Below are 27,826 nucleotides of genomic sequence, written 5' to 3' on the forward strand. Positions count from 1 at the left end.
AAATAAAGTAACCTTCTGTTACACTACTGAGCAGCTTGCTGTCACACAATTGTTTCTATGTTGTTTCGCTTTTCTACTGGCTGAGGCTTTCCCCCCAAAAAACAGAGAAATAAATTAGTAAGTACAGCAATTTCCGTATTCAAAAGTCATAGCTGTTACTTAAAATGTAAAACAAAGACTCTTTACCATCAGTTGATGTGTCAATATGCCACATACCACACCACCTACCATTGGTGAGGAAAACCCCTGAAAGTACAGGCACCTGGTCACAGAACCTTAGAATGGTAATGGCTGGAAGGAGATCTTGGTCTCGTTAAAGCTTCCCTGCTGTGGGTATGGACACATGATGTTAAGGACTATTTTCTCTTTTGAAAATGCACGCACTGTACCTTTTCCTGATAGATATAGGTAATTTGAAGGGACAGGAAAAAAAAAAAGCCCAAACCAAAACCTACAACAGAATTTATTTTCTTTCTTTTTTTTTTTTTTTTTAAATTTTGCATTAAAGAAAGGAACTTCATCAACACTGATTGTCATTTACAGAAAACATTCAAAAATCATGTGTGCATTATTATGAAATGCTAACAGTGTTTAACTAATAATTTACAGGTCATAAAATAAGACAAAGATCTATTACATTCTAAAGTAATATAGAACCTTTTCATTTGACATGGATGCTGGTCCTACAAGATTCATGATAAAAAAACCCTCAATGGTCACTTTCTAAATGAATCAGGCTGTCTTTTTACTCACATACACATAAATTATGTCAATTATATTAAACAAGGGAGCAAGATCAGAAGAGAATTGCAGATGTAAAAATGCTGGATGAACTCCTGGCACTGTTGAAACCAGTGAAGTGTTTGTTGCTGGTTTCAACGGAGCCAGATTTTTACTCAGTACATCATGATTCATTTGCAGTTCTGCTTTTTGCATCTACAAGCCAGTTAAGATACATGACAGTTATTACACAATTAAGATTATTAAAAAAAAAATAAATCACTGTTGACTCTATGAGGCATTTGATTTTAGAAAGGAACTTTTATTTGTCTTTTGAGAGTGATTAATTTTGAGTGTTACTCATTATTTTATTAGATTGTTTATTATCATACTTCTTGACAGGCAATGCAACTCTTGTGTGTTACCAACAGTGGTAAACATGCTTACCAAATAAAAAACAACACACACCTAAAATTAAAATTAAATTGATTTACAACAATATAACTACAGCCAAGCACCAAATAGCTCAGGGCTTGGATGCTGGATCCTTAACATCTCATTTCACTCTAACAAAATGAACTGGAAATAGGATAAAAACATTAGATATTTGAAAGTGGGAAGTATATGAAAAATCATTTCTTCTCATAATCCTAAAAGCATTTTCAGGGATATTCCAAAAATATTAGAAAGCTTCATTTAAATCTAAATATCTATCTTAATTATGTTTTTATTTTTTTATAAATTGGTAATCACAAAATACTAGCCATTAAAGTCACATTTGGATGCCAGAACAGCATCTAAGTACTTTGCTAATTATTTATGCTCCTGCCTGTATTACAATACAGCTGTTGATAAACTGGACATAGTTTCTTTTTTCCATTATGATCTTTAAAATGTGCATTTGGTGAAGATCAGTTATGGCTTCAGATTACAGCTAATGAGTGACCTGACTTCAAATCTGAATAAGAAATTAAAGGCATACAAAAATATTTTGCTCATTGGAAAGAGAGAAATGTTTCTATTAATATAAGTAATGTCAGAAGGATTCATAAAAGCCATATGCTATAAGGAAGCATTATTTCCTTGAACAGCTTTTCTTGAAATCAGTCAAATGCAGTCTGCAGGAATTATTATAGTACTCACTGTACAGATTTCCTGGGATCACATTTCTCTGACAATCCAACACTTTTTTCCGAATTATGAACAGAAGCATGCACTAAATATCAACGGCTGGTCAAAAGGCTTTATCTATTACAATCAGTTTCCATAAAAACTGAAGAGTACATTACACTTACAGGAAGCAAGTACATAATTTGCTCTTTGATGTTTTTCCTCTTTAAAAAAAATCCAACATTACAAAGTCTTATGTTTAAACAGAGACATAGAAAAAATCAGTGTATTCACTGTCCCAAGTTATTTACACCAAAAATTACAGAGACAGCATACATAGTATTGGACCTTCCACAAGCATATATTAAAAGTAATTACATATGAAAAAATATTTTATTTGTCTTCTACATTTCTACAATACATACTCAGTTTTCTTTCTTCTTGTTTTGTTTGTTTAGTTTTTAAGTAACTTCTTTAGTGTTAATCAAATGAGGCAGAGAGTGCAGCTGTAAAATAAGGGATTTTGTTGCTGTTATGATTCCTATGTTCTTTATATTGTCCATTCATTACAACTGAAGTAATTAATTTGACATGGGAATTATAGCGATTAGCATAAATCTCAAAATACCCAATGTATTCGATTTAGCTGAGTGTTGATAACAGCTTAGAGTTCAGTTGTGCTTTATCTGTTGCCACAAGTACAATCACAGAGCCGCTCCAAACGTGTACTAGAGGTCACATGGCAGTCACACAAGAGGCAAAGACTATCATGGCTAGTTCACTGGCTATGCTACTCAGTGGCTTTTTAAAAAATAAGTGCACGAATAAATCCCCATATACTGCATGAGAATGTGTGGTCCACACTCCGTAGGGTTAAATGATTATTAGCTTTTTTTACTAACAACAAAACAACTTTTTTGCCTGATTCTGACATTGAAGTGACACGTTAAAAAAACCACAAATGTAGTGCATCTGAATCTGAATCCCCAAAGTCAACAGCCTAATGTAGTTACTTTGACTTAATTAAGCTGCGTGTCTAATCAAGACAAGTATAAGTGCTTTTTTTTTTTTTTTTTTTCCTTCAAATAAGCTGGTTTTATCCAAAGCAGTTGTCAAGGAAAAGCCTGTTCTTTCCTGTTCTTTCCTGTTCTTGGTGGTTAACCATCTACTCCTGCTTGTGTTTCAATGCAGTTGCATTCCTGTTGCCCAAATAATATTGTTCCTAATATTGAAAACTAGGAGCCATTTTTTAAAATTCTCTCCAGACAGAGTCTTATATTGAACATACTTTACTGCCGTCCATGTATAGTCATAAACAAGAACCTCAGCATTTTCTTGAAGCAGAAAAAAATTTCTCAACAGCAGTATCTTCATTCATAAATTAGCAGCTATATCCAACAAATCAAAAAAATATGCAAATCACCATGATATCTACATTAGTTGAATTTTTTCTTTATGTTATTGTACAGAAGACCACATGCAAAGCAAACAATTTCTGCAAGTACAGTTACAAAGAAACAATTACAATTTACTTATTGCTGCTATATCCAACGCTGTTTTCTTTCACTTTCCCTATGTGCTGTGTTTGAACTGTGAGGATGATGAAATTATGCAAATGTAGTACATCACGTAACTGAACTCACTGTGAGCAGTATTATCCTCGCTGCCTGCAGTAACACCCAGGAAATACTTCTGCTTTCCCAGAGGATGCTCAGCCTGCCTTTTTAGGAGAGTTACTGATCTGTGAGCTACCACTGTGGAAGTTTTAGGCCTCTTCTTTTCACCATGGCTCTCGTCTGCAGACTGCATGCACAAGTGGCTTCTAGAGCTGCAAACAGCTTCTGGGATGATAACTTACTGGGTGTTGGGCTCATTGTCACACAGTCGTACGGGGACAACACGTGCAGGGACAATGCATGCAGGGACAGCACAGCTAAGGGAGAACATGAAGGGAAAGGAGGAAGGAACTTCCTTTCTACCACCTGGGTGGAGCTTCCCTTGCAGGTTGCAAGTACTGATCAACTTTGAGAAAGAATGGAGATGAGTCATTTACTACTCCAAGCCTCGTTCACTAGGAGCTAGGAGTGAAAGGAAAAGGAAAGAGAGGCCAGATCCTCTGACCAAAAGTCTGAACCTTTTAATGGGAAGCTATCATGCTAACAAGAACTTCAGTCACTTGGGCATGGCTTCTAGCAACATGAAGGATTAAAAAAAAATTGCAATGGGATGCTTGGCAAAGAATATGATGGTGATGATCCTGATGCATAGGGATGCTGGCCTCTTAACTCCTGAAGGGTCCATCAGTCTTCAAGGTGGGGAGGGTTCAAAGGATGGAAGGAGTCAAAAGCCACACATACTCATTGTGATAACAGGAGCAATGATCATATTCAGAGCTGAGGAAAACTTGGTTGAAGACATGGAATTAACTTAATGACTGGCAATGTAGTCCATTGCAATTTATCCTTCTGTGTGTGTTCTTGTAATGGCAGAAAACCTGTGGTGTAAAGCTAGGGATAAGCACATTTCAAAACTCTAGGAGGTGGGAGTACTTTTCACTAGCATAATATAAAACGGGGTAATGTTTTCTTGATGTGAGAAAGGAACTAATCATACATGGAGAAGTATTGCTACAGAGTCATGGGCTAGCTGTGATTTTGTGCATCCCTGAGAGAAAATGGTAGCTGTTAGCCACTTGCTCATGTCTACTTGTTCTTCACAGTCACTTCTCCATGTCCTAGCTCAGCGCTCTTATCATTGCTGACATATTTATTCCATGTCTTAACCTTTCCTCTTACACACCTGCAGCAAGTCTGAATATGAGCTCACATTAACGGCACATAAACTGAGTACTTTGCAACTTTGTCAGTTGTCTAAATTCAGTAATCCATACAAAGCTTGCTTACACTTTGTTCCGAAAAGGACCTTAACATCAGGAGCTGATGGGTCAGTAGACTCTGCTGACTGTGAAACAACAGGCAAAGTCTGACAGATCCAGCTGAGGAAATGCTGACAGTGAATTCAGTTTGTACCAATGTTACTTCTAATCATTGGCTTGAAAGCCTTGTCTGGGTCACGTTCACTTGAGCAGCTCAACCCACGTCCTTCAAAGCCTCTAACATTCTCTTCCGTATGATCACTGTTATATTTAAAGTTATTTTCAGTAATGAAACATCCCTGAGTGGCATAGAGTGCAACGTTTGCATCGAGCAGTGATTGTCATTTACGAAGCATGAAACTTAAAAAGTAAAGACAAGGACAGGGCCTCCAGCACACTGTTCCTAATGGAGATGAGATTTAGTTTCTAGAGTGGAGGCAGAAGGTGCTGGGACAGGCTGGTAGGTGTAAATACATTAGTATTTTATTGGCCAGGGAAAAGCAAGCTGCTCTGTCTCAGGGTTCCATTTCACACATCCTTAGACACAATGGATTGGACAAAAAAAGAAAATTGTGTTTCAGTTTGATCTTATGAGCTATATTCCTGGGATGTCCAAAAGACAATGACTGAAAATAGGAACGACTTTCAGGCTGGACCTTAGCTCTTCTGGAAACAGCACAATCAGTGCAGAGTCAGAAGGGAGGAGGAGGATTGGGGGAGCCTTTCAAATGACATTTGAAACACAGCTTCAGAGGGGTCAAAAAGTCAACAGGGAAAGAGGCAATCAGCTGCACATCTCTAGCTAAACTGCCTTACCAGTTTGTGGGACTGCTGCAGTCTTAGAGAAGCTTGTATAGCCCAGTAGAGGGAGGCCAGGAGGCTATCACAGAGGAGCACTTTGCATCCTCTTTGTGTAGAAGTTGTTACATCAGAAACCCTGCAAACTGTCCCAAAGGGAAACACACCCCTACACCAGCTGCCACGGTGAAACTGAACAAAGAAAATCACGTAACAAAGCTCATCTTCATGGGCAGCTCTGGCAGCTGCTCCACCTCAGCACCATAACCTGGCACTGGTGCCCAAGGTGCAACAGGACCATACACGCCCTGTGAAACTGAGCTGAAATAACAACAGGGAGCTTCAAGTCAAAGCATTTAGGAGAGCAACATCTGCCTTCTGCTCAGTAGAGCTCAAGTGGGACCTCTCCATGCCAAGGGCCCCAGTCTTGCTATCAGTTGAGCACCTTCTTTGCTGAAATGCCTCAATTTTTGTTGACTTTTGTTAGAGCTAAGGGTCTGAAAACTCGCGGAATCAATTCATTCATGCTGTTCATTCACAAGCCAATCAAAAACTGTACTTTGCTTTCAGAAACAGGTTTTCTCAACTGAGGTGCCTTCTAATACCGTGTTTCTTTTCTAGCAAGTTCCATTAGAAGGAAATATGAATCTTACAACTAATTGTTGTAGGCAAGAGAGATACTTACAGCAAAATGAATTCTTTGTGGTAGTATAATGAACACTGTACATCTGCTTCCTCAATGCCAAAGGTACTTTAGAATAATATGACTGCATTACTGGAGAGCAATGCTAGTAGTAGGAGATTCAATACATGTTTTATGATTTCAAATAACCTTTTGTTACAGGTCCCAGGTTAATCAATCATTAAAAAACGTGTCTCATTTGAAAAGTTTGTCACTAAAAAAATCAACAAACGTATCTAGTTATTATAGAAAGAAGATGTGATGAATTTTAGTTTTAGACACTTATTTGAAAAGTTTCAGGTTTTACTGTAGACTACTGAAAGCCAAAAAAAACTAAAATGAAGAACTAATATTGTGAATTATTAAGTTATTTACTAAAATTCATGCTATTTTGTCCTTAAAAGTCTATGGACAACTTGAATATGTGAAGCCCAATATCAAGAATTTGAAATTTTGAGTGTAAGTGACTGTGTCAGCAAAACCAACCACAAAAATCCAGCCTGTGGCATGTGATCATTATGTGTTGTTCCACACTCAGTCAAAGAAGGGCAAAAGAGGTACTATACCTATGTGGCCAAGCCCAAGTGACAGAAAATTAAATAAAACCTAATTGCAGTTACCACAGCACAGTTCCATAAATAAATAGTGTTTGAAAATGAATTCTCATTTTCCAAGTAAACCACAACACTATTTGCTCAAATCCTGTACTAATAGTAACAAAAATTTGTTTGGCAATAATTGAAAATCTCAGTAGATGTTATTGCCTATCAATGACAATGAAGATCTTGTATGGCAGAGTATTAGAAGTTTTAGGACAAAAGCCAAGAATTCACTTTTATTTCTAAACTGGATATTTCTACCTTTGTGGTCTTTCGCAAGTTACTTAACCTTTTTTCTTTCATTTCCACATCTTTAAAATGTGATCTTAATCATTACTGATTGGAAAGGTCATGACATTGTAGTGATATAAGAATAGTGTTTTAAAGATTAAAGGCCCTGCAGATAATGATTAGTGTCATTTTCGCTGGTGACCTCCATTTAGTTATCTTGCCTGAGTAGTAATTCAAAAATCCCAAGGAGCAATTAGCTTATTAGAGAAGAAAACAACATCTTCAAGATGTAACACACAATTGTGAAGGACTATTTATAAACATGACAAACCTCTTTATTAAGCAGCACTACGAACAGTAGTATTTATCGCTTATTCTATATTTCTATGGGTTGGCTAAATAGATACTTTTGATATACTGTAAATGAATTTATAAAATATTTCAAACAGTATGTGTGTGTTCTTGTGGTGGGAAATCAAGAAAAACATGAATCCCCTGCAATTAAAACTGAGCACTTCTAGAGTTCAGTATGACTCCATGTTTCTCCCAATAAATCTACACAAATAACATGTAGACATTAAGTTTTCATATACACATACTTGAAATTTGGGATCCTTTTCTTGGATTTGCCCTATAAAAAGGGCTGCAAACAGGTAAATCACCTTGTAAAGGAATGTCAGTCTTAGAGTGGTATAAAGAAGCATCAAGAGAAATGCTTTATTATTTTAATCTAAGACATTTCAAGGTACTCACTAGAGAAATGTGTTTTGAATTTGGAGTAAAAAAGGTAACTTTAGTAACTGCTGTTCTACATAGCGTTAAGAAATTTTGAAGAGTATGTCATATTTGCAACAAAGTTCTCACAACTAAATTTGCTGGACAGATTTTTTTTTTTCTAAGTTGTAATGGACCTGCACAGAAACACTTATTAGCTGAGAGTTTGTAACTACTCTTGTACCTGTTCTGGCACTGTTAAAACAGAACAAATAAATTGTGATATTCTCAAGACTTGATTCTGCCACAAAATACATATGCAAACTTGCAATGGAAGGCAAGGGAGAGCTCTCAAAGTACTTGAAATAGGCTGTGAATTATCTGCTCATGCAGAAGAGAGAAGCCTGAGACCAGAGCTGCCTGAGGCATTATCACTACAACAGACCCGATTTTCTTCACCCACCTCAGGGGCCACCTGTGTCCCTGTGGGCTCCCTGTGACACTGCCCCTCCATGAGCCTGGCAAACAGGCAGGTCCTGGGTGCTTCCCCTTGCCTTGCACTGGCTTCTGCATGGTTTGAAATAAAGGACATCTGCTTGTGATCCTGCCTTCCCTTCCTTTCCTCTCTACTGCCTGCTGCTTCTTATTTCTGCTCTATGCCTTTTGCTGGTATCCCAGAGGAGACTGCTCTGAAAAAGTTCACAATGGGTAAAAGTGGTGGTAAAGAGAGATGTAGCAGAAACCGAATCCCTCTTTCAAAGCTAAACCATCTGTGTTTTGTTCTACTGGCAGAATGCAGATACATTAATAATGACTCCTGATTAAACTTAATTAATCCACAAGATTAATTCCATGGCTGCCTTCCACTCCCCTCTGTTTGCCTTTGGTTTTGCAAGCAAATGCATGTACAGTCAGTTCAGAGACAGACAATAAGAAAGCTCCAGCCCTTTGCTCCACTCCTGAAATGCATTTAAAATAAATCCTATATATGCATATATATATATACAGTTATATACATACAGATATATACATACATATATGCACGTGTTTAAAACATACACAGATGTATGAGTGTAATGGAAACCATCAGTCCCATCTAGATGATGACTGTCAGAAACAGTGACAATTACATTGTTGTTTGTAGTAACGATGGACTTCACTCACTTTTGACTTTCTTCCTTCTTCCCTCCTTTCCTTCAGAGATACATTTTAGGCTTTCCATGGTTTTCACTGAGCTTACTACCTATCTTTCTAATGAGTTCAGCAAAAAAAACAAACCAAGACTTGAAACTACATTTCAAACCAGTATATATAAAACAAAATCCTGTGTGAAATCACAAAACTGTACATATGGGATTGTCTAAATTTTTACTCCATGTTTCAGATACTTTACTGAGATCAGGTCCTACTACGTTCACTTTTATATATGTTATATTCCTGTAACAGTGAGAAAATGAAAAAAACCCCAATCCTATTCCTCCTTTCAGTAAACCCATCCAGACAAGGCTTTTGCACCATTGATACATTCCTGATGTTTGATTTACACACAGCACGCATGCACTACATTACGCACATCTCAGAAGTAATCCTGTCATTACAGATTGGCAGCTGACAATTTAACTCTGGCAAAGCAAATCTTGATTGCCCAAAGTAAATCTAATACATTACTTGGAGAATGGGAAATACATTGAGCATCCTTTAAATGTAGGCATGTGATTTTAAGTTACAGTATGTATGCATATAATGCATACACACGTATGTACATACATACACATATATATGTATATATATATGTGAGTGTGTGTGTCTTCCATATATGCACATAACTTCCAAGACAGCTACAGATTTCCACATGCATTAAACTATCTAAAAACATAGAACTAGGCAGTCTAATAAGTGGAATTTTCTTAAATTATATTTCAACAATAAACAGCAAGAGTAATACTGCAAAGTACTGCTCTATTATCATGTATATCTACAATAAAATTCTAGGAACAGTTGTCTCCCAAAACATCCCCCAATAAAAGTAAATTAAAAAAAAAGGTAACACCCAGTGTCCTACATTTGTATATTCATTGTCAGTTCAAAAATGAAAAAAAAAAACCAACACGAAAAGTAAACAAAAGAGAAAAAAGACATCCCCACTCAGAGTTGCATATTTACATTCTTCAAACTGTAGCGGTGAAAAATAATTCTATTAAGTGCAGGACATTCCTAGTGTTGCAGTAGTGACATTTTTAATAATTTCTTCATGAAAACATTTCTCTTTGTCTTACTAGTGATGCATTCCATGACTACGTGAAAATTCTATTATCCCCTTCACTTGCAGCCAGTGGTTGAGTCTGGATTGAAAAGCTCCTTGTATAATGGAGGAAACAGTGTGTTCACTATGTCTGGATGAGATTGCTTAAATACCTGCAGTTTCTCTCCGTGCAAGTTGCAAAGTGCAGTAATTGTTGGTATCTTGGCTATTAACTGTAAGACATTGAAGCAAAAAAAAAAAAAAAGAAAAAAGAAAAGGAAGAAGGTGGAAGCATATTTTGTATGAATTACACTTTCCAAAATGAACTATGTTAGCTTCTTGCTGAGTAACTGAAAGCGATACTTTAAGCTCCATCAAAACCCGCACACAGGACTAGACATTGTTCTTACTGTGAGAGCCTAGAAACAGCTGCCCCCAAAGTTTTAGCCAAGGGCCAAAAATGCATCTGACAAGGAATAGCCTCAATGAGCACATTTTTAAGGCAGTCACATTCTTTATAGGGTATTAATTAAAATTATTGGTGTATTGAACAAAAAATGGAGTAAGAGGCAACAGGGGCAAGAGTCAGACAAGCCTCTACACATGGCAAGATCACAGTGCATTTCTTTTAGCTTACATTAATGTGGCAATACACACAGAACTGGCTGCAGAAAGAGTCATGCTTGAGGACTGCTTGGTGTTCTGTTTAAAGAACTTACCTTTGTCAATGTCTCCTCATCGAGGTGGTTCTTCTGAATAACATGTTGAAGTGCAAAGTAAATCTTTTCCTGAAGCTTCTGGACCTTCCTTGGCTCTATTAACCAGGCTCGATCTGAGAAAAAGGAAAATAAAAGTTAAAGAATGCACACTTGTGGGGCATGCTCATGGTGCATACAGGGTACTGTGCTGGCAAGTACCCACAGGAATCATAAATCTCACAGGGAAGGACTGCATCATGGTTTCAGAGGCAAAGTGTCTTAACCCATTAAAGGATCACCTGAGCACTTAATTAACACATAAAAAACATACAGGAACACAGTGTTGGCTCTGCATCTATTTGTTTAAGACAGGATGCTAGGCATCAAGATGGGAATAGAAATGAAACATGGCTCAACATTTTATTATTCTCTGTTGGTACAATCAGTGTTCTAATTTCATACTGGCTAGGTGATAAACATGTCACATTATCTCAGTGTTTTAATACATAAATAATAAACTTGCTGATCAAAACAATTCTTTGAAAGTAAGATTATTATTATTATTAACATTATTATATCTCATTATTTACTAGGCTAATATTTTGAGAAAAATATATTCTAAATAAAAATAAAAGGCTTTCTTCATGACAATTTTTTCAATAATTCAAAAGAATTGCAAAATGCAAGTTTCTCATTTTTTAAAAATGTTCTCTTAAACAACACAAAATGCAAGATAATCTGGAAGAATAACAGCTACACAGTTGTTTTAAAACCTATATGGCTGCTACTGGACTCAAATCCCACTTGCAGGAGGTTGTCCTTACAGTCTGTATTTTCACAAGTCATAGGTTCTGGAGAAAGCACAAAGAGAGGAAAGTAGCAGACCCCAAGACAACCCAAACCCATTAATGCAGTGTGCTTGGTGCACCACTGAACCTTCTGTTTTCCCACACTGCAAACTATTTTTTTCTCCCTCAATCCAGACCAATTCATGGGTATAGATTTTAGCTTTCATAGGGGAAATAGGAAAACTTCTTTTACCACAGGCATGAATCTTCATGTACAAATTGAACAATTCAGGAAAAACCCCTTTCACTTTTCTTTCATCCATTCCCCATCATTAAAATAAGTCACAAAAATGAATTAATTTAACCACTTCAATGAACACACATGCCACACAGGCTGGAACCGAGTGACATTTTATCACAGGAATAGCACAACTCTGCCATTTGTCTGACTGTCTCTGGGGAGAGGTGCATGAAAAGAGTTGGTTGCCAAGTACTTCGAAAAGGGAAAAAACCAAACCTCGGCTACTTAAGAGATGATCAGGAAAAGAAAACAGTATTTTGTAAACGTTAGAGAACTGTGTTCCCGGAAGGTAAGCCAAGGGATCCTGTGCCATCAGTGGCCATGGAAATAGAATTAGCTGAGAACACATGCACTTTCTACACAATAAGCTAAGTTTAGACTTCAGAGGTTAGGTGCTAAACTTTATGCTACTGCAAAACCTGGTCTTTAAATAGTGTTAAATTAATGCCTATTGTGGCAGACTGGAGCTAGAAACATACAGACCAGTCCCTAAAGGTCTACCTTTCTTCACAAGAATAAGGTTAAAAATAGACTGAGGTGGTTAAAGGACAGGTTCATCACTCACCTGTCATGAAGCATGCTGTATTTTACACAAGAGTTCTTAAACTCATTACAAGAGCCAGGTAAAAATTTTTAACAGATGCTAACTTTGTCTCCCAAAATGTGGTTTCTACCACCTGAACACCATCTGTAAATTTGGCTGGAATTTCAGAGGTAAGTCTAGCTATATTCACAGAAGTGCAAGAAAAAGTCAATAGATCAGTGACCACCTTTAAAGGACACAAGAAGCAGTGATTCAATAGTGTACTTTTCCTCTTGGGTTTTGAACTTCTCCATCTTCAATTAGTATGCTGTATACTTCAAAAAGTATGCTGTCCACTAGGCTAGAGAACAGTGTAGGAAAGAAGATGAGAGACAGCTCAGAAACAGACAAGATCTGCTTTTGCCAAAAGGAAGGTGGGAAGAAGGAAAACGCCAAGTCAAAGTCTCAGGAGACGGACTGGCACAAGGGAGCAGCCATGTTCCTGTCTTACCACGTGCCTCTTTTGTATGTTTGAAGGTGGAGATGCCTCTGCAGCCTTTACTGGATTTGTACAACATTTCAGCTTTTGAAATCACAAGTCAATCTAGAGAATCACCTTCAAGCAGTGTGGTCATGCTCATCATGAAATGGAAAATCTGGATTTCTGCTCTGAATTAGGTGGATGAGACACCAGCCTTTGCAACCTTTGCAAGACTACTGATGGATGTTACTCATGGACGCCCTTCTCAGGTGCCCTTACTCCCAGTGGACTGCTCTGGTTTCTGTAAGGGGCCTAAACACTGAGATGAAGGCTGCAAGAATCACCTTTCAGGTGGCGACTTCTGCAGAAAAGAAACCTGAATAAGAGTACTTCCTATATGGAATCTTTGTACGTTTGTATTAGTCGATGAAAGGACTGGTGCAGGGACTTCTGTGAAGCAGTGCTTTATTTTTAAATTTTTTAATTTGTTCCCATGATGAAACTCTTTATTGTGAAGGAACCGGACCTTCAAGTGTGGAAGGAAATATTTCTTTCTCTATTGTTTACTATTATTGTTTTTGTAAGAAAATAAATGGCATGTTTCAGTATCCGTTAATTCTGGACTATTTTCTCTGTCTTCCCACCTCAAATGTAGCAGCCTAGCTGAAAGGGGAGTTTTTTAGGCAATCGAGGTTCACAGGTTTTTTATGGAAGGAAGATTGCTTTCACCCATGCACTTGTTCCTGCAGCCCATAATTTCCTTCTTGTTGTGTCTTAGGACTAGTTACACATGCTCACACACTACAGTCTGCATGCACCGAACACTTTTGGTCCTTTTAATTTTTTTTTTTTTTTTTTTTGGCTAAAACAATGGGAGACGTTGCATGTATTCTCTGGCTTGCAAACTAAAGGGATGTATGCAGAACTGCAGAAATTAATCAGAATTTTGATCCCAGCAGCTAGCACCCTCTGCCACCCACCCATCTTTGATCTTTTCAGACAGAGAGGAAGGTTGGGCAGAGACCCATTGGGACATTGCTGATCCAAAGTCAGGACATCTGGGGGGTGGTGCAGAGGCAGCTCTCATGCCTGCACACAGCTGGGACACCTTTGAGGTGGCAATCATCAATGTTTGGAGGGTTGTAGGTGCAATATTTTGGTGTAACCCCATGAAGAGTCACTGGTTCAACTACTTCACTTCTGAGCAGACAGTGTCAAGAACTGCTCCAAGTGAAAGGAAAAGGAGTATAGTCCTTTCAGTAGGTGTTGTTAACGATGAGAATGAATGTGTTGACACCATCTGTGATAGTCTAATTCTGACTAACATAACCCCAAACACAGATGTGCAAAAGCGCAAGGTGACGTAGAAGAAGTCTTCAGCAAAAAATGTTTGAAATATCATGGTGTGGTTTTTTTTGTAAGGCATTTTAAGAGGTTAGCCTTAGATGAAAATGTGTATCTATATTGCCTGAGGCATATTTAAAAATCCCACACTAGACTGTGAGCTTGTATACTAGATCCACCTTCTGAGCCAACTTAAATCACAAAACAGACTTCCTCTGTGTTCAGCCAGCCGTCACTCCCTTAAATCCATGCTTGCCTATGTAGAGTTATGATACATGAATACATGAAAAAAAGCATGTTGCACTTCTAATCACTACCTCTCACCTGAGACTAAGTTCAGACAGGAGTGATCACCAATTTTTGCATTCTCATTCCCAAGAAAAAAGCCCATCATAGTTATGGACTATATAACCTACTCAGGGTGGTGATTTTTTGCTCCCTGAAAAAGCTAAGAGAAATATGCACCTCATGAGTAACATGCTTCTTTTCACATGGCCTGGAGGAAGGCCAGCCTGCATTTCTTGTCTGCACAATCCTGCTCCATGTTTTTACACTTAGGATCTACCTCAAGTGTATGTAATTCCTGATGGTATATTTGGGTAATTCAGGCATTCTTCCACTGCTTTATATATTACTTAACATTATTTGATGCAGCTTAAACAGCTATTTAAGTATGTAGAAATAGAGGTGGATAAAGAGCAAAAAAAAAAAATCAGTGTTTGGAATGAAAAATTACCTGGTGATATCAGAACAGCAGATGAAAACAAGGCAATCTCCTCCTCAGTCAGCTGTAAGGAACATAAATTCTTTGCAAAGTCAAATGCTTCATTTACCAGATCATCAGAACCTGCAGACCAAAGAGAACAAAACCAATGCTAGAAATCAGTTCTTTAACCTGCAGGGATTGTTTTGTTTTCAGAAAAAGTTGTTCCTTAATTTCTGTACTGCTAAAGCAAGTGCTTTTTATTAACTACTGAAATTCCACCGAACCTGAAAATGGCACTAAAATGTACATTGAAGCAAAAAAAATACCAAGAATTAGGATCAAGTACAAAAATTGCACAGACATCTTAGAAGTGAGTACTCTTTTTCCTTGCTCTGAGGAAAGAATTGGTATGTCTAAACAGTTATTAAACCTAAAGAGGAGGAAAGACCAGCCCTAAATAACATTCATAGATAATTTCACTAATTAACAGTACAAATGTTTATGAAAATTTGCAAAAGCATCATAAAGATAAAAATAAATCAACCAATAAACATTCATAAATGTTTTAAACTTGTAAAGTAGTATGTTTATGATACACACTAAAAAAAATATATATATGATAAATATAGATATTTTAAGGCAGTATTTCTCTTTGAATTTGGTCCTGTATCAACTTCTGATAGTATCAGTCTGATGGATGCACAAAACACAAACATTTCACTATTAACATTTCAGGTAGCACTAAATATCATGTTGAGAAACCAAGTAATTCTTTCAGTACATGAATCTAAATGAGCTTACTTACAAGTTTTAGGCAAAACAGTATTTTCAGCAAGTTGTACCAGTTCATTATTTTAGTCTCCTCATTGCTGGGGCTAAAATTGCCTTCTGCAGGACACAATTATTGGGAGGGATTCGATACATCAAACATAACTGAACAGAGAAGATAAAGAGGTGGCTCCTGCCATAAACTCATGACTCATCAAAACTTCAGAAGGCAAAAAAAAAACCCACCAAAACCCCTTGCTGTGCTCTTTTATTAGAGAAAAAACACCTATCATTTCTAGCAGCTAATGGAGTCATCCTTTTTTTTCTTTTTCTGTTCCAACCTAGGCATTTGGAGACTTGAGGATTCAACATTTGCTGGAGACTTCCACTGTGGATCACAATTCTCATAAAGACAAATTTTCTTGCTATGTGGCTCATTGCAATTTGTTGGAAAAAAGAAGAGCAACATACCCAAAGCTTTAAACATTTGCATCCCTCCATACTTTCCTTCAAACAGAACAGTATTGTTAAGTGGGTTGAAGGCACGGCACATTCTCACCAAAACCACTTCCAAGCAGCCTAGCAGACAGAAAAAAGAGCAAAGGTACCAGGTATTATTGCCTATCAGAGCACAGGAAATCTCAAGAAGATATTTACAAAGTCATCAGTCATTAAAAACACCAGAAGACACAGACAATCTTTGAAGACATCTAGATTATACATCTATGAAGGTGACAAAAAGTATTTCTGTTTGCTCTGAGTATAGAAAGGGGTCATTTCTGGTCTGGTCTAACCACCTTTTCTATAGGTTGACTTTTTCACCTTTTGCAGAAAATTAGCAGCCTGGACTGAATCTGAATTTAGATCTTGGGCAAATAATTTCAGTTTGAAATACTTTATCCTGAAAATTAGAAACACTTCTTTTTTCACTCCTAATTTCCAACTGCAAAAATATGCATTTGGAAAAGTGGGAGGAAGAATTTTAACATCCCTTAACTAAATTCAGATTTCCTGTAAGATGAACTCTGTATCTGAGGATTCTTCTGGAGACATGCTTTTGAGAGAAAAGTCCTCATTTTCTAACTCCTGGTCAGTACTAACAGTAGAAGAGAAAATAAAACCTCATATATTTTTATATGCTATAGCTTAGCAATGTTTTCCAACAGCAGAGGGAGATAAAACTTTTCCTGTGTAGTTAGCTTTGCCAGTCAAATGAAATTTCCTGGGGGCACAGTGGTATCTGCAGAATTTCAAAATTACTACAAGATTTTAAAAAAATAGTTTTTATGCTATAACTCCCTTTTTCTAGGAGGCTGCCTGTGTGCTCCCTGTGTCTCTGTACTGCTTCCCTTTGCAGCTGTGCCCATCATCAGAGCCCAGTCCCTCACCAAGACACAGTCACGGCGCTCGCAATGCCAAGCTTGTGGGTTTGATTGCCCTGTGGGCCACTTGAGAGCTGGGCTCCATGTTCCTTGTTGGGTCCCTTCCCCCTCAGAATAGTCTGTGAGTCTGGTTTTGCTACTGAGGTTAGCTCAGTTGGTTGGAGTCTGGCGTTAGTAACACCGGGGTTGTGGGTTTGATCTCTGTTCAGGCTATTCACAGAAAATCTGGCCTCAGTGATCCCTTACAACTCAGAATAGTCAGTGATTTCTGTGTATGGAGTGCTGAATCACACAGGCTTTCAGCCTTAGTGAAGAGATCTCTCTTCAAAGAGAAGGACTTAAGTTTTAACAAGCTGCCTCACACAGCATCCTAGCTTTTACACATGGACAGAGCAAGAAACTGATATGACAGGGTAAATGTAGTTAATTACCAGTCATGGTTCTTGTGGCTCACTTAGTCATGCCATTTTATCCTTCTGGGCTTGGCAGTGTTACTGCACAGTCACGATAAATCTTGTCAGGATTCTTTTGGAGGACAGAAATTACTGAGTCCCTTGATATGAAAGGAAAGTCCTTTTCCCCTTGCCCTTATGCACACACATGCAAACCTGGCATGCAGAGAGAGCATGGCTGGAGCACACTGCTGTAATCTGCTCTCATTTATTCTGAAACCAACTGGCACCAGCAGGAATTTTCCCTCCTGTGCACTGGCTGTAGTGTATTTCTGTAGTCTCATTAAGAAGATTAAAGATGACCACAGAGGCAGGCCCCAGGGATCTTGCCTTCGTTTCGTTAATGACAAGTGGGGATTTTACAGGGGGGCAGATGACTGATTAAACCAGCTCAATTTTCAGGCTCCTTCCACCACATGTCATGTTGAAGACTGCAGTTTTCACAATGGTTGTGTGTCTGTGTGTGTCTGTGTACTTAATAACCACAACTGACTGTAGAGGGAAGGGAATCATAAGCCAGTAACATTATTAAGGTGGAAAAATACAGCAAGGTTAATGTACTTAATGCAACAGACAGAAATTAGGGCTCCTTCAAAATCAAAATGATTTGCAGGAAAATAAAGGAGAGCATGTTTCTAGGGTGCTGGGTGCTAAACTAGTCTCAAGCCTCTGGTGTTTACCCACCTGACTTAAGAAGGAGAATTTGGTCATTCTGGCAGAGCTCCATGAAGCCTGTTATGCGCTTTGCAAACTCCACCACATACTGGATAGCATGGGTGATCTGAATGGCACACTGCTGCCACAGAGCTTCTCTCGTCTTCCAGGAGAACACACACGGAAAAGCAAAGCGGTGAGCAAGCAAGTACATCAGTGCATCAATAAATTCAGGCGGCCTTGCAGACAGCAGCACTCCCCACGCTCCACCCCATACCCAGGCACAGCTAGCAGCCCCTCTTCTCTAGGTACCCAGCACTTCTCACTAGAAAGAAGGCTGTTTTCACAAGCCATTGCCCCACTCATCTGAACTCTGGCATTGCCTCTTCAAAGGAGCAGAATGCAGTGCACAGTGTTAAGGTGTGGTTCTAATGTTGGCTTTTGTGCAGGACAGACAAATAGTGGCACAAAAAATGCACACATTCCACAGCACTCTTAGGCAAGAAGTGGTGCAATGTTATTAATTTGTTCAACAGACTATTTTTCCTAGTTTGATACTTAAAATATATAATTGAAGTATCTGAACACAGATTACATAAAAATTTGGAGTTCCTGATAATCATTTTCCTTGCATACACATGTATGTACATATAAATAGATGTTCCTAGTTTCATGCCACAGGTCTGCAAACTGTGGTGTGTTTTTATTACTGCTAATATTGCATAGCCTCTCAGATTTCAAAGAACAAGCTGGAGCCTCTCCTGTGTCTTACATGACCAGCTAATGTGCCAACTGAAGTCTGACTGAAGACACATCACTAATGAAGCCAGTGCAAGAGGCACAGAGGTTTCTGCTGACTCTACTACATCTGGGGACGTGACAGGGGAAAATAGACTGAACTTGACCTGAGAATTGCAGGAACAGAAAAAAATGTAGTGTAATGAGATAATTTTTCCACCCAATGTTAAAAAGCTTCAATTTAAGGAGTATTTTCAGCTTGTTATTATCTACTGTTGTAAGTGACAGGTATTTGTTATTCATTTAAAAAACAAATGTGTTTTCAAAATTACAAGGAATCGAGGTTTATGTTGGCTAATTTTCTTAAAATCTTTACAACAGAGGATCCAATAATAATGACATTGAAGTTAACCGAATTTGTGCATGAGGTTTAGATCTGTAACAACAAGCACAGAAAACATTACAAAGAGCCCAATATGCTGGAAAGCTTCTGCTTCTTTTTATGAAGTGTCACTACTTTGCTCTCAGTAACTAGTTCCCCAAAGATAGTGAAAAGTGTATTTTGACCTGTACAAAACTCATCAGTGTATTCTTGCCAGATAAATTACTCTGTTAACAATTTCAAGCAGAAGATAACGCATATTACAGGGTTGTACCTTGCTCTGGTAAACCTTTATTTCTTCATATGTGTGGGTCTGCCACGCTAGCTGATGTAATTCCTCCATTGTATATTGACATGTCTCCAAATGAGACTTAATGATATTCTGTGCAATTCGATCTGTGAAAGAGATAATAAAAAATAATTTGCATGAAACAGTGAACAGTGATCTGCAACAGCAAAATATTGAAAACAATGAAGGTGTTGGAAAAAGCACATTTAAGAAAATTAATCTTTTATTTTCAATGCTGCCTTTCTCATTTGTTTTTAATGTGGAAGTTGATTATTGCAAAATGTTTCAGTATTCAACCCAAAGCCAAATGATCTTGATAAACAGTGGATCTGCAGATGAAAATAACAATGACTTTTGTGAAAATATACAGAATCTTCATTCTGAAAGTGATTTAATATGTTTAAATAAATTTCACTAGGAGACCCTGTTTACCCAATTGCTTTTGTCTGCCCCAAACCTATTCAGTAACTGGTGGACTCTTCTAGCCTGGAGAAGAGAAGGAACACTGCTGTTGATTACGAACCCAGCAGGGTACCCCTTCAGGCTTTAGGCCACAACCTCTGCATGAAGGCAGTATCTCCCCTCCTGCTGTGTGTAGGTGTTTGCTTTCTTTCCTAACTGTCCATTTCTTTCTAGTTCTACTACAGGAACCTATCTGCTGAACTCAGTGGTCAGCATGTTTCAGAGCTGTTTCAGTGTCTCAAATTGACTCACTGCTTGAACTTGCCATGAACATTTGCATTACATTGAACACTGCGTGACTCATAAAAGAAGAGTAAACAGGTCTCTTTTTTCTCAAGTAAATTTTAAGCTGGATCATTTTCTGATTGAATTTGATTAGCAAGAACATGACAGACTGGTTTTAGCAAGGGATAAAAGCTAAAACTAGTATCCTGGGGTTTAGAAGGAGAAATGAAGGACATAAATCTCACACACAACACTAAGCTACCTTCAAGTTGTCCTGAAATTGCAGCCTTAGAAACTACTTCACAACATGGAATGCAGGATACAAGCAGAAAAGAAAGCATTCAATGTTGCCCTGGAAACTCACTGAAACTATGAGTAAACTTCTTTGACAAGTATTTTAAAGCAAACCTTTGCCCTTAAAGCCAATTGAGCGGATTAAAAAAAATTCACAAAAACTTCCAGCATGAGTTCATTAGCATTAGGAGTTGAAATGTTGTGATAAAACACGTTACTGAAAACTGATGATTTCCTATTTTGCAACTTTGGGTCCTACAGATCTAATGAAACTCATTGCTTCAGCCTGGAAACTTTGCTTAAGCCAAGCAAAGGAACAAAGTTGAAGCCACAGAAGTGAGCTGAAGCACTTGTAGTAGAACCAGCATTGCACAGAAAATATTTGTCAAAAAAGAGAAAAGGACATTGAAAATGCATTAGCCAAACCTGAGCATGGGAAATAGAAAGACCTAGGTATACCATTGCTCACTTGTTCAGATCCTCAACAGTTTGTGTAGAGTGTAGGGATCTGGAGCCTGGAGTTCCAAAATAAATCTGCCTCTTTGGCCTGAACTGACTGAACTTAGAAACACCAGCAAGAAGAGAAGCTGAAAAAAGAATGCAGAAGTGCATGTTCCCTGTAAGCACTGTTGGAGGAGAGCTATTTGAAGGAGAGATGCCTGTGCTACTCACAGTTAATAAACTGAGACTCAGCAGAAAGGTGCTGAAGATAAAATGCTGTAGGTTTGCATAGGAAAAATAAAACCTGCTTAATTGAATTTTCACAGGTGTCCTTTTATAGGTCAACACTATCTTTAGGTTTCCTAATGGAAGACTTGACTCCAGCCTATAGGTAACTAAGAATGCATATTAACAGAGTGATCTACCCATTGTTCTTTTATAGAAGGTTAGATGGAAGTCTTAACCTTTGAGGTGTTGCATTTTATAATCAAAAGGTGTTGCATTTTATAATAAAAATCTTGAAGATAAATGGGCATCTCTCTTACAATAAATGTCTCACATAATTCCATATTACTGCGTAGACAGATTTCTAATCAGATAAAGTGACCTGATGTCAACATTCTGAAAACAGGACCTTTTGATTTCACTGACTTCAAAATTTATTCCATTAACAGTTCTACATGGCTGCAAAGCTCCTCAGCTCCCGTCCTTTTCCTAGTATTTATGTATTTACCTGAGGAATGAAGAGCTGAGAAGCTCTGCAGAGCTTTCTAGGGATGGCATCCTCTGTTGTACCCCATGCATCTTTTCCTTACACACTTATGCTTATGCTGAGCTGACATTAAAACCCATTTAGATGTGCAAAGGCCTGGGGCGATCGCAGCAAGCAGCAGCTCTGACTGCTGACATCCAAAGAGGAATCAGGTGCAAGACAGACCTGAAACCCTTGTGCCGCAGGCTAGGCGAGGCTGAGTGCGTGATGGAAAGGGTACACGGGCTCTCTGAGGAGAAGGGAAATGCTCATTCAGCACAGCAGCCTGCCTGCTTACCCTCCCTGCTGGAGCCCCTGGAAGGAGCTTTATGCAAATATAGCCTACAGCTGGGTGGCAGAGCTGACATGATGTAAAAAGTAAAAGAAGAATACCCCTGTCTTGGCTTCTCAGATGGTCCAGGAACAGTAGATCCAACACAGGCAGAGCAAAGAATGTCACTCTTAATGAGTTCCACACACCATAGCATTTGTTTTTGCCCGACATTTTCAGATTTTAGCATCGTTTTGCTAATAAAGTTGGAGTCAGTGCACATCTTGGCAAATCCCAAGGAGAATGACATTCCTGAACCACTGGCAACAATATAAATGACATGTGATGTAAACATGTCCTATCACAGGTACACTCCTGTACCCAAAATATATGAATTTCTGGGAGACCTGGCAGCTCTGAAATAAGCTGACCACCAAGTTCAACAGGTTAGTTCTCTAATAGAACTAGAAAAAATGGACAATGGGGAAAACAGGACAATATCTATACACAACAGGAAGAGAGATACTGCCCTGATGCAGAGGTCCAAAGCCTATGGAGGTACCCAGCAGGGGTGATAATCTAATAAATAGCTATGTTGTCCAGGCTAGAGGAGTCCACTGCAATTACTTCACATATCAAGTCTTGACTTTCAGTAGATTTTGTTTTCAAAAATCTTGGGCCATAGATTTCAAGGGTCCCCTATCACTGGGTAACTGCATGTATACAACTAGAAATCCTGTTTGGATGAACTCCAGGAACTACAAAAGACAACTCTGTTCTTGAGACTTCAATGTGAACTGCATTTCTACTTGAAATATTGTCAGTTCCCATTTTACATAAGTTACAGCAGGTTTGCTATATGAAAGGGAAAGCAAAAGAGATTATTCTGGCCACACGGGTGTGAGAATCAAAGTCTGCAACAACTTATTTTCTAAGGACCAACTGCTCCAACTATTGAGTGAAAATTAGTATTTCTAATGGAAAGAATCCCTGAGCCAGGACGACAGTACACCACCAGCCTGTAAATGGCAGGATTTGTAAAGCGTATCTATCTGCCACATAGGTAAACACAAATGTAGACTAGGTGCTTTACTCCTCCCCTGGCTTTATTACATTGGGGCTATATCTCCTATCTGGATCACTTGATACATGAAAATCACAGCATATCCTAGCAGATCTACTCTGTCTGGGAAGCACGGTCCACAGAAAATAATGTTCCCAGTATCCAAACTCTGGTATACACTGGGATGGGAAGCATTTGTATTAGTCAGGTTCATTCTATACCTTAGGTTTTCTTAGTATTGGTAACTTGACATTTTTTCTTGAAAAGCAAACACTTTTTCTAAAAATGCTCTGCTTCATTGAAAAAAAATCTAGAAAGAAGTACTTGCTTCCAGAGAGATAAACCAGAAACAACATACTCAATCAAGGAAATTGCCAATAATTGTAACCAACAGTTTCAAAAACCAGAAACACTCAAACAAAATACATCATGGGGTGTCCACTTACATTTCATTACTGTCCTGCACGTCTCTGACTGGTTTTCTATAATGGCCCACTACTCTAGCTGTAAAGCCTCATCAGTTCTTAGAGAACAAGGAAATCCAGATGGTTTTTTTGGCATGGCTAGAGAGCAGACACCTGAGAGGTCAGGCTGATTCCACTCCACGCAGCACAGGGCATTCTGCCCTTCCCATAGCAGGGCCTGGTGAGGCCTTGAGATGTGCCAGACCAATGGGTAGGTTATTTAATCGGAATTTACAATGCAGCAGTTAAAAATATAGAAAAGTTCAATGTATAGTAGGAGATTTCCAGGAAAAACTGAAAATTGTACATCATGAAGCTGAAGAGGACCGCAAGAGATCCACGCTGTTTCAGGAAAAGAATGGTTTTTACATTTGTCCTAGCCTACCTAAAACAGAAGAAAGAATCAAGAGACGATTCTGTGAGGACTGCCCAGTGAAGTGAGCTATGCAGAGAAGTTAGTGCAACAAACCTGGATGCCTTCAGATGCATCAAACATCACCTGCCCCTCCCCTGGGCCCTTCTGTCCCTGGTGGTGGGGTGGGTAACATGCCTGGTCCCTGGTCAGGTCACAGGCATCACGTGAGTGCACAAGGGACTGCTCTGGTCAGTGTCACTGGTCACCAGCCACCGGGGCTGAACACGGGACTGGGCTGTGGCGTCCTCCTCTCCCTAAAGCTCTCTGTCTCCTTTGCCTGCTGAGTAGCCACTTCTCCAAAACTTGCAGGAGCTCAAGTGTCTGAGACTGCTGCTTCACTTCAGCGGTGCTGGGGAGTAGCTAAAGAATCATTGCACAGCCCTGACAGAAGGACTGGGGAGGCAGAGAGACTGCAAAAGCCCTATTTCATCAACAAAACAGGCCAAAAGCATATGCTGCAAGAGAAGAACAACAGCACATAAACTTGGGACTTTCTGTTTCCAGTTCTGTTTGCTCTGGCAGGCTTTGCCCCGCCCCAGCCCCTTCTTTTTTATTTTTCTCCTGCCGTAGTTTCCTATTTTGGATTTCAGGAGTTATCTCACAAAAGGCACTCTCCAAAGACTACCAATTGCTCAAACATTATTGGTGGAGTAGGAACTGCTTAAATACAAGCACATACAGAAAACTGAACACTGCAACCTAGACAGCAATCAAAATCAGCATACCAAAGAGCCACAGGGGTCTACCATCAGCTGATAAATCAGTACTGCCTTTTACAGGCACTTGCAATATTCAGAGATCTCCAACTACAATAGTGAAGAAAAACTCCGACTTGAGGTCAAATACAATGCTGGTGGGGATGGATGTAATCCATGGAGTGCACACAACATTCACCAGCTGTGAATTTCGTCTGCTAAGTGGAACTCATCTACAGCAGCATTTGTTTCCTACAGGCTCCTTAGTTCTTTTATTTGTCTCTCTTTTCTCAGGAGACACTCTAGTTTTTCTCAGCATTCCCTTCTTTTGCACAGGGAACTGAAAAACTTTGAAGTGTGCCTTCTAAAACACTGATAATCTTCTTCAATTAAAATGAATAATGAATCTTTAATTTGCCACTTACCCGTAGGATCTAGTTGGGTAGCTAAGAGCTTATCTCAGCTTATATTCTAAGTTGAGCTCTTGCAGGGATCCACTTTGAATTAATGCTGCAGTAACATCACGGCTTTGGCTGGCTGCTGTAAGCATACATAACAAAACTCCAGCCAGGCACTCTAAATAAAATCTCTGTTCTAGGACCTAAAAACTTGCCAATATAGCATCGGATCAACACTTTTTTGCATGCTAATTCAAGGGTATTATGACTAAAAAATGAAAATTTTTGAAAACTGAATCATTGAATTCAGACTATTCTTAAATTCTTTGACAGTTGTAGACACAGTGGCACAGCTAATGAAGTAAAAAAACCTCTGTGTTTGCTGTCAAACATGAATAATAGGTCTCATTTTTTTTACATGAACTGGACGAAAAGTTTGATTTTTTTTTTCTCAGAAAAACAGGAACATTTTTTTCCTGAAAGTGGTTGCAAAAAGCTCATTCCAGGGTTCATCTGTCTGTGGCATTCTCAATGCCATAATGCAAGAAAGTATTTCCCTCTGAAAAACAAGCTACTTTCATAACCTCTATTTGCTTAATAAATTTGCAGCACTACACAATATTCAGCCTAGGAAGATAGTATGAAACATAAAAACACTCATATGAGACTAGAAGTGCTAGAATTTAGTTCAGGAATAACCTTTACTTTATGTTTAAGTTACTGAATGTTTAACAAATGGAGTCCACAAAGAGTAAAAGCTATGTGTGTGAATTCTCTATTTTGTCTCTCTCTTTCAAAGTAAATCAGTGCTTCATTTGCCTTTCTAAAAATGCTAATAAATTAATAGAAATGACAATACAATGGAATGAAGTCCTTATCTTCAGGAAACTAGAGGATGGACCCAGAATTCCGTTAGATCCTAGAAGATTTTATAAATGCTTAATGGTCTCTAGTTAGTAATAATTCTCTTGGGACTCAGCCAATTTAGCAAAAATTAGAAGACATTTGACTGGCAGCAAAAGCACTAGCCAAGGAAATAGCTGAAGTTCAAATGAACTCTAAAGCCACCATATAATTACCACAAATTTATTGAGATGAGCTCTTTCTTAGCTTCTTCTAGCATAGGTTGCACAAATAAACCCTTATATTAAAATGAGACTGCTCTGAAACAAGAAAGTGGTTTTATTTTTTACAATAAAACATACATTACCTGAAGTGGATATTGTTCTCTATTAAAATGAGAAATATATATGTAATAATTAGAATATTACTGCTTTTAAAGCATGTTTGTGAGGGTTTGCTCTGTCATAGTCTGCAAAAAGCTGAGAGAGGTTAATATATCTTTTAGCAGTTGTTTCACTGTCACAGTCCTCAAATTAGCTTTCTATAAAGATTTTAAGCAGTCTGTCTACAGAAACATGTTAAAAAGTAATGGCAAAACATTCTACAATGGTTCTATTCTCCGGTAGTGTGGCAAATGAGTTGGATCAAGGTGATGTTAGTGTTTAGTGTCAGAAAGTGGAATAACTTGGTTATCATACACAATGACAGAATCATCACTGATCAAAAGAAAAGCCATCCATGCAGTCAAAAAGGAACACAAAACAGGGCTCCACACCTTAATATCCTGTATTAACTATTCCCATTTACTTGTGACTTTCATTCCTCGGAGATTACTGCACTATAAAATCTGCATTCTGATAATCAGTTTCAACATTTGTCTCTGAGCCCTGTGTTTTGTCACATTGAATTTTTTCACTGTGCACATCTATGTTTCTTTCTTGTGCATTTCACTCAAATTCTTTCTCATATCTTTTCACTCTTGTATAAAGGAATTGTTGCTGTTCTGTGAAATACAGTATCAAAAGCTGAATGGACTGATGAAAGACATCAGTACCTACAAAGCCGGAAACAGCATCACAAAACGCAAACCAAGCAGATTACCTTATTCTCAGGAATAAAGTAGGAAGTAGTGAAGTGCATGAAGTGAGTGATGAAAAATGGCAGACAGAAAGTTTGCCTTGGAAAGGCAAACTTAGGATGCTGCATGTATACTGGGAAAGAAAAAAGTTATAAACCCAAACTTCTGATGCCTTCCTTGTGCCTTAGGATTAAGGAATGATCAACCAGTGCTGTTTAGGACGACAAAGAAATATAACAGGGACTCCAGGTTAAGCTCTCAAGGTAATAATTACCTTGTAATTATTGGGGCTGATTGCCCAGAAACATCAGACAAAACACTGGTGGGAAAGTCGACACTAAATCCATGAAGGGGTTACCCGGAGGAGGATGGAAACAACAAGCAGCCACTACTTCAAACCACAGCAATTCTGGCAGATAGTGTGCCACTTCCATATACTACAGTGACTCCTAGAGCATCACTGCCTTGACCCCTCGATTCTCGTCTGCAGTTCCCCTCTTTGTGGGCTGTGCGTGAGTCACAACCCCAGAAGGCAACATACTTCTCTCACACATCCCAGCCCCTCTGTGCTCTGGCACCTGCTCCAGTCTTCTTTTTTCGAGCATTACTTGCAGAAAGCCATCTCCTCTGCTACTGACATTGCTGGTCCAAAGCATATGACAGGGAACCAGCCACAAGTCTGGTCTTACAACTGGCAGCAGCAGCAGCGTGCCTCAGTACTTACCACACCATTGGATCTACACTGATCTCCCTGTGAGATCTGCAATCTGACAACATTCACAGCACAATGGTATTCCTGAATAGATTGCCATGATATATGGTAATATATGGGATATATTATACGGTATTTTACATATTTTGACTGCTACAAATGGTTGATTTCTAACAGCTTTTTTTGGACGCTCAGTAGAATGAACATATTTTGCCAAGTTTGGTAATGGAAGAAAAT

At 38.6% G+C, this 27,826-nt stretch overlaps 1 protein-coding gene across 2 annotated transcripts in view; it reads right to left on the reverse strand.

Moving 5' to 3' along the window:
* Positions 1-10,008: 10,008 nt before the first annotated feature.
* The window catches only part of RORB (RAR related orphan receptor B), a 128,003-nt gene continuing 110,185 nt past the window's right edge, over positions 10,009-27,826 (reverse strand). For both annotated transcript variants that reach the window (XM_059492354.1, XM_059492353.1), the window contains exons 5-10: positions 19,463-19,584; positions 18,099-18,231; positions 16,052-16,159; positions 14,843-14,953; positions 10,691-10,803; positions 10,009-10,204 (exon numbers count right to left, since the gene is read on the reverse strand). In XM_059492354.1, coding sequence (XP_059348337.1) covers positions 10,049-10,204; positions 10,691-10,803; positions 14,843-14,953; positions 16,052-16,159; positions 18,099-18,231; positions 19,463-19,584 — 743 coding nt within the window. In that variant the 3' untranslated portion in view covers positions 10,009-10,048. The remainder of the gene's footprint in view (positions 10,205-10,690; positions 10,804-14,842; positions 14,954-16,051; positions 16,160-18,098; positions 18,232-19,462; positions 19,585-27,826) is intronic.

Source organism: Ammospiza nelsoni, chromosome Z, assembly GCF_027579445.1.
Source record: "Ammospiza nelsoni isolate bAmmNel1 chromosome Z, bAmmNel1.pri, whole genome shotgun sequence".
NCBI classification, from domain to species: domain Eukaryota; kingdom Metazoa; phylum Chordata; class Aves; order Passeriformes; family Passerellidae; genus Ammospiza; species Ammospiza nelsoni.